The 7,837-nt window shown below is 42.6% G+C and overlaps 1 protein-coding gene and 1 long non-coding RNA gene across 2 annotated transcripts; both read left to right on the top strand.

Moving 5' to 3' along the window:
* The first annotated feature begins 266 nt into the window (after positions 1 to 266).
* LOC144991109 (uncharacterized) lies at positions 267 to 1,415 on the top strand. The gene is made up of 3 exons (XR_013655011.1): positions 267 to 413; positions 1,006 to 1,211; positions 1,295 to 1,415. It is a non-coding gene; the product is annotated as an uncharacterized LOC144991109 (long non-coding RNA).
* Positions 1,416 to 2,338: 923 nt separating this feature from the next.
* LOC111946765 (uncharacterized) lies at positions 2,339 to 7,240 on the top strand. The gene is made up of 9 exons (XM_078944882.1): positions 2,339 to 3,012; positions 3,191 to 3,219; positions 3,629 to 3,770; positions 3,847 to 3,990; positions 4,080 to 4,142; positions 4,345 to 4,403; positions 5,585 to 6,176; positions 6,361 to 6,460; positions 6,688 to 7,240. The coding sequence occupies exons 1-9, from the start codon at positions 2,339 to 2,341 to the stop codon at positions 7,105 to 7,107; spliced, it is 2,223 nt and encodes a 740-aa protein (XP_078801008.1). The 3' UTR covers positions 7,108 to 7,240.
* Positions 7,241 to 7,837: the final 597 nt, after the last annotated feature.

The following is a 7,837-nucleotide window of genomic DNA, read 5'->3' as shown; positions in this document are numbered from 1 at the left end:
TCATCAGATCTCTCCAATGTGCAGCTTGAGTGACAGCCATCAGTTATAGCACCAAGAAATATTCCGGATAAAGAAAACAAAACAATAAACTTAGGTGAAGTCATAAAATAGCTGAAATAGGTGTTTCCTGAATCAGTGCTGTCCCTCCTGTTGGTTTGGTCAAACCCGTTCTGCAGCCTTTTTCCTGCTCTGAGTGTGCATGCAGGCGTCTGCAGACTGCTGTATAAAGATGCTGCAGGTGGATGTGAGCAGCATCTTCTCCACAGAGTGGACTTTGGAGCACCAACATGACTTCCATGGTGCTGCTCCTGCTTCAGACGCTGCTGCTGCTCCCGCTGGTGTCGGCCTCTCATCACTTTGGGGGAACCGTGGGCTTCAGCTACAAAGGAACAAATCCTGATGGATCCTTCAAGGTGATGCTTGCAGCAATAGATTCATGTTATGGATTACTACTATTACAGTCTGTTTAATTACCTTTATGTGCTTTGATTCTTTTTAGTGGTTTAACTATTTTTAATTTCATTTGTGCTTTGAATCTTGATAGAAAGAAAAATGGAACGTTTGTCCCAACAATAATATTTCTACGTCTTAATTCACACCGTTCTGGTCAAACAAGTGCTCTGAATGATCTATTAGAAGAGGATTTTATGAAGGAAGTTCATTTTTTAACATTGATATCTAATTTAATTTAATCTTCAATATGGACAGAAAAGGTAGAAATTATTATTAGTATGTTTTTCAAACATTGTTGTTTTTAAGATGCAGAGCAACAAAAGAAAACTTTTTATTCAGAAAAGTCCTAAATAATCAACATACAAATATTTTGTTCTTTATTTGAGTATTTAGCCTTTGAAATGTTTTCTATTAACTTTTGTTAGTTCTATTTTTTCACTTTTGTGTTTTCTTTTATATTTCATTAAACCAGAAACTCAAAAACAGAAGTGAAGTACATCTCTCCTGCTGCAATAAAAGAGTTCCTTCATGTTGCTAACTTTTCTTCTATAGGTTTCCTTTCGTAACAAGGCCACCTATGATGGATGTCAGTTTAGTCACTACTGGTCCTGCTCCAGAGGGAACTGTGGCTCCACCAACGGGGGGCAGAAAACTGTGATTGACAGCAGTAGCAATGCTCCCATCTACAACAGCCAATGGTGTGAAACGGAAACAGTGGAAACAAGAACTGTTGGGAGTGACAAACCATTTGAACTGAGGTAAGCATGTTTTCAATGAATTCTCATCTCCAGCAGATTTGCTGCTTTACTTGAACTTGAAGTTCAATTTGTCTTTTTCCCAGCGATTTGAACTGTTGCTGGATTCCAACACGAAACGGTGTCAATAACTGGAGACTGAATACTCTGGTGGATCTGGGAAGAAGATCTGACACCCAAAAACCAAACAATTCACCAGACACTGGCGTTCTTCCCTTCATGAGGTAAACTTCAGTTGTGTTTTTCCTTTTCCCTCTTTTTCATTTAAAAACACAATGAACTTGCTGGCAGGTTCATTTCTGTGTGGCTGTGTTAAACTGGGACAAACAGGCTGTCTGTCACATGGTTCATGGCTTCAGATCCCACAATGCATCTGTCTTCTTAGGCAAGACACCAGAATTCCCAATGTCTTCAATGAGTGTTTTGGTAGAAGTGTCTGCTAAATCCCCTGTAAGGTCATTCTCTACTGACCAAATCATAATGCCAGTTAATTGTTAATAAGGTATTTTAGAAAGCAGCACTTTTCAAACAAGTTGATGACAAAGATTCCTTAATTGAAAGTCATTTGATTCATATCTGCTATGTAGTCAGTAACGTATGTGGTCATTTGTAATTACTTTCCTTGATTTAACCCAGTTTTGTTGTGAACTACTAGTCCTTCTTTGTGTCCATTCAAGAGTTCCTGAAAACTGCCCGCGGTCATACAAGCTGATGGCCTTTGATCCTGACGGTGACAGAGTCCGCTGTCGGTATGGAAACTACAATGACAGAGAGTGTGACGGATGTGATCAACCATCAGGCTTTCACCTTGATGAGGTTGGTTCAAAAACAGTTTTGTACAAGAATATCACAAACACAAGAAGTCGTGCTTTGTCAACTTCAGTTGTGTGGACTTTTCCCCTTCAGGATTCCTGCACGTTGCACTATCAGCAGGGCAGTGCTGACCCCAGAGTCTATGGCTTTGAGATGGTGGTAGAAGATTATTCCAGACAGCATATTGATCTGTTTTACTCAGACGGATCAAAGGCCCACAAGCATCCACTGCTGGCCAGAAGGAAGAGGAGTGTGTGGGTGGAGAGTTCTACACCATCCCTTCAAAACCAATCAGAGCCAATTCCCTTATGGCATTCATGGTGGTGGTGGGGACACAGAACCACACTACCACCAACGACAACACGAAGAACCACACTACCACCAACGACAACAACAACACGGAGAACCACACTACCACCAACGACAACAACAACACGGAGAACCACACTACCACCAACGACAACAACAACACGGAGAACCACACTACCACCAACGACAACAACAACAACACAGAGAACCACACTACCACCAACGACAACAACAACAACACGGAGAACCACACTACCACCAACAACAACAACACGGAGAACCACACTACCACCAACGACAACAACTACAACACAGAGAACCACACTACCACCAACGACAACGACAACACGAAGAACCACACTACCACCAACGACAACAACAACACGAAGAACCACACTACCACCAACGACAACAACAACACGGAGAACCACACTACCACCAACGACAACAACAACAACACAGAGAACCACACTACCACCAACAACAACAACACGAAGAACCACACTACCACCAACGACAACAACAACACGGAGAACCACACTACCACCAACGACAACAACAACAACACGGAGAACCACACTACCACCAACAACAACAACACGGAGAACCACACTACCACCAACGACAACAACTACAACACAGAGAACCACACTACCACCATCCCCAACATCAGCAGCAAGCCGTTGGATGTGGCCAACATCAACCACACCACCACCACCAACAACAACACAAACAACAACATCACCAACGACAACAACAACACAAACAACAACATCACCAACAACAAGCACAAGATCCACCACAAGACAAAGCACAACTACCGCAGGACATCCTCCGTACACCAACACTTCTCCTCTCAGTAAATTGCCCCTCCAGTTCTCTTTACTTGGTAAGGATATTTGTGTTTGTTGTCAGATTTTATGGAATTTTAATTCAAGTAATAAAAACCACCATCTTTTGATCCAGCAATGCTTTTTACCTTGCTACTGTTTTAACAAACACAGTCAACATACACAATGAAATATAAACTTTTACATGTTGTGCAAGACCACACAAAAGGTTTTCTGTTCCGATCGTATGACATCACAGCCTAAGCACTGAAGAACAAAGAGACAGTGTTATCTTAATTCTAATATTAACATTTTCCACTGGTTCTTTTAGGATTCAACAGAGTCAGATTACATTTAGTTCAGATGAATACTTTTCCTTTTTTTATCAGTGAACTCCAAGAAGCATTGTTGATTTTATTATGCGGTACTTAAATTTAGAATGTTCTTGTCTCTCCTTCCTAACTGCAGTGGATCCAGCAGTCCCTTCCTGTAAAGAAGGAGTCTACCTGCCAACGTTTGTGCATCCAACCCCTGCAGATGGAGCACGCATTAAGGCAGAGGTCAACAAAGAGGTGGAGATTAAAGTCAAGGCAGAAGCAACTCATTCAGTGTAAGTCAGGTGGAGCTCAGAGAAGCCTGGTGGCTGCAGGATGCCATCAATCATCCTCTCTTTGGTTTTCATGCAGAATGCAAGACCTCATCATGAGTGGACCTTCAAACATTAGCATGCACAGGAGCACACACAATGAGTTTGTCATCCGGTGGACACCCATGGCAGATGACCTGGGAGAGCATTACCCAATCTGCTTTGCTGTGGAATCAGCAACTGGGTGAGCCTAGAGTTTGTTTCATTTAGCAAAAAGATAGTTAGGAGGAAGAAACAATCATCAACAATCCCATTTTCTTCATTTTTTTACAGGTCAGCTATTAGCAGCTTTCAGACTGCCTCCTATAATCATGTTCATGCTACAGCCGTCTCACAGTAAGTGACATTTCACTTTTTAAAACCTTAAGAAAATTATAAATTATTATTTATTGGAATTATTTATTGACCTTTTAAAGCAGATTCCCATTATACGCAACAAACACTGCTCTTTTTTCCAAAATAGTTTTTTTTTATATTAAGACACACATGAACACACATTTTTCCCCTGAATGCAAAGGTCTTATAAATATTTTTTTAGGTCTGGTGTCTATCAGACTGAGATGAGGTGTGTTCTTGTGGACGTTGGAAAGGAGCAAAGTGAGTCTACAATCTTCTATTATAAAAAGAAAACCTGACAATGGCACAAAGGCAAAGCGCCAAATATTGAACTTATTTACAACTACTCAAATAAATCAGTTATTATTAAAAATGCTAATTTCATGCCAATTTCCTGCTAAACAAAGTGTTCCCCTTAACAAAAAGCAGTAAACTTAGCGAATCATGAACCTGAGCATAATTATGGCAAGTACAAGAGGTACATGTAGTGTGGGAAGTATACTTACTGAATACTTTTTCAGAACAAATTGGAACATTTTAAGTTTACAATAAATAGAGAGGAAATGAAAAGTAAACTTCAAGCATTCTGCCTCACTTTTAGTACAAACTAAGGCCGAATCTGAATTCTTCCCCTACATTTACTCCCTACCCCTACATTCAGCCCTCCAAACGGACAGTTATAGAAAAATTGTGTCTTCTAATTCAAACCCTAACCCTTCTAACCCTAACCGTCTTCAGTAGTCGCAGGTCAGCTACCTTAGTGCGGAGCTGCTAGGTCTTGGAACTACATAACAACATAGTTTTTTTTTACCTTTAGAAAAGTCATGCTGAAACAAAAAGTCATTACTTGCATTTAGATGTAACTTCTGTGCATCAGCGCACACCCACGTGAAGAAAAGCACTACTCCGCCATGGCACAGTGCGGCGCAGAACACCCTTGCAGCAGAGGGATGCCCTTTTTAAGGGTGAGCTTTAAAAAAACCATTTGGAACAACTCTACCCTTCCAAATGCCCCTACAATTGGAAGGGTAAGGAGAAGCCGTAGGGGTAAGGGAGGAAGTCAGATTTGGCCTAAGTATACTACTAACACACCTAAATAGACTACTTTTAGCAGTGGGTCTTCAAAATGAATCCCCTCAGAAATGGCTTATTTAAAAGAAAATAGCAGCCAAAATGCAACTTTCCTCTATTCCAGGGGTGGGCAATTCCAGGCCTCGAGGGCCAGTGTGTCTGCATGATTTCCAGATAGTCTTGCCCTACTCATGGCTGATTACCTGGTTCAGGTGTGTCCAGCCAATCAGAACATGCCAGAGCAGGGTATGCTGGAAAACATGCAGGACTGCGGCCCTCAGTGCCCACCTCTGCTCTATTCTATACATGTATGTCATTTTGTAGATCTGTGGAGATGAAGGTGTTTTTTAATGAATGGTTTCTTCCTCCAGTCAAAGCCAACGTGGTCTGTGGTGAGTCCTCCATGAGGGTGGAGATCCCCAAAGATTCCCTCACTGGACTTTTTGAAGACCATCTGGAGCTGAGTGACCCCACCAACACTGTCTGCAGCCTGACCACTCACTCCAACAGCTCTCACGTCATCGCCGACTTCCCCCTCAACGCCTGTGGCACTCAGATCGAGGAGGATGACGAGAACCTCTTCTTCAAGAATGAGATCACCACAGTGGACGACCCCAGTCAGCTGATCACCAGGAAGCACCTCATGGAGATCAGCTTCTACTGCCAGTACGCCAAGAAAAGCAACATGACTGTGGGTTTCACAGCTCACAGGAAGAACATCACCGTGTGGGAGAGAGGCTTCGGCACCTTCACCTACCAGTTTGAGTTCTACCCAGACAGCCAGTACCAAGCCATGATTGACCCGAACTCCTACCCTCTGGAGTATGAGCTAGGAAGCAAGATCTACATGGAGATTGAAGCCTCCTCTTCACCCAACAACACTGAGATGTTTGTGGAGTCCTGCAGAGCCTCACCCTATGACAACCCCAACTACCACTCCACCTACACCATCATTGACAATGGGTAGGCATGAGAACATAGCACAGAGAAAATCCATCTATTTTCCAACCACAGGTCATATTCTGTTATCCGTGGGTCACCTCTAGGGTCATTCAGAGTCAAGAAGAGGAGTTTTTTTAGATTGTACTTTGTGTGGTATCTTGCCATTCCCAGACAAAAAGACTAACATCTCTGTATCATCCTGAAGGTGCACAGTGGATCCAACTGTTCAGATTTACGCCCCCTCCAACCAGAAACAGTTCCGGTTCAGCGTGGAGGCCTTCAAGTTCATTGGTTTGCATGATCAGGTTCGTGTTCTTATGTCTCGGTGTAGCCGCCACCGTTCTCCTTTTTCTGTGACAAAGTTCTATAAAACTGCTGCTCTGACTTTAGAAAGTTTAACCCTGTGATAGGAGCTTGAATGAATGTGGTTCTGTGGCAGACGTTTGAGGAGGCTTTGACCACATTTGTGTCCCTGGTCCACTAGAGGGCGCAGCAGGACAGGAAGAGTGACACAGTGTGATGTTGTGTTCAGGTGTACATCAGCTGCTCAGTGATGGTGTGTGAAGCAGGGAACCCCAACACCAGGTGCTCTCAGGGATGCATGAACTCCTCCAGTTCCAACGATCATCATCACATCCACAAGAGAGAGGCCGGCGTCCAGAGCGGAGCACACTTCATTTCCCAGGGTCCTTTGCGACTGCACTCAGACAACAGTGTTTCAGGTAAGTACGGCAGTCCAGAAGAGGTTTCTGAGTCCGTCTGTGAGCCAGACGGAGTCAGCTCAGCCTGTCTTGTTTCCAGGGATGAACCTGAACCTGGTCTTCATGGCCGGATGTCTTCTGGCTGCTGTGGGAATGATCTGTGGCACGGTCGTCTTCAGGACCAAAATGGCCCAAGTCCAACCTCGACCTCCGTTCCCCCTTTGAAAGCTGTAAGGGATTTGTTTTCATGACTTTATCTCAGGGTTACAGTGTCTGGGTTTGAGCTTGTGTGCATTTAAACAGATGTTTTTAACTTTTGAAATCATCTTTGCTGCTTGAAGCTGAAAGGGGATTTTTTTCTAAAAGGGTAAAATTCTGTGTTTTCTATACATTGATGTAAAGTGTGATGGTCCTGCACCGCAACTGTCAGCTGATTGTCACCTCCTGCAGCTTTGATGCTGTTACCAATGTTGTACTTGTTAAAGATTCAAACCAATCAGCTCTCTGGGATTTTAAAATGTCTTTTTGCTGAAAAATTTGCTTTGTGTTTTGTTGTGTTGTTGATTCTTACTGACTATTTAAACATCTTCATTTTTCACTTGTCATATTTCTCTTCCACTTTTTCACAAACAGTCCTGTACAGTTGAAGAAAATGGTGTTTTTGGTCTTTTATCTTCTAGTGGCATTTTTCTGATGGTGGAGGACATCTAAAATGAAAAAGAAAGCTTAAAACTGCATTTCTTTTCTTCAAATTGTTGTGAATTAGGAGATGACAAAGAATGCTGTTTGAAAAAGATCGTATTTGTGACGTAGAAAAACAAATCAGAGTCTCTCTGCTCTGCTTCATTCTGATGTATCAACTGTCAGACAAATAGATCCACGAAGGTCTTTGTTTTCCTGGAATCTGGATCTAAACTGTACGACTGGATAACTGCAAAACTGCTCGCCATATTTGTTGCACTGTAATGTTAGCTCGGGGTG

This window comes from Oryzias latipes, chromosome 3 (genome assembly GCF_053564925.1).
Source record: "Oryzias latipes strain Hd-rR chromosome 3, Olatipes_Hd-rR_3.1".
Taxonomy (NCBI): Eukaryota; Metazoa; Chordata; class Actinopteri; order Beloniformes; family Adrianichthyidae; genus Oryzias; species Oryzias latipes.
The sequence above is the reverse complement of the archived record's forward strand: the minus strand, read 5'-3'. Positions and strand labels throughout refer to the sequence as shown.

Coding starts and splice junctions, on each gene's coding strand:
- LOC111946765 (XM_078944882.1), top strand. CDS start 2,339: ATGGTGGTGGTGGGGACACAGAACCACACTACCACCAACGACAACACG. Junction 6,177..6,360: donor TACACCATCATTGACAATGG/GTAGGCATGAGA, acceptor ATCATCCTGAAG/GTGCACAGTGGATCCAACTG. Junction 6,461..6,687: donor TCATTGGTTTGCATGATCAG/GTTCGTGTTCTT, acceptor TGTTGTGTTCAG/GTGTACATCAGCTGCTCAGT.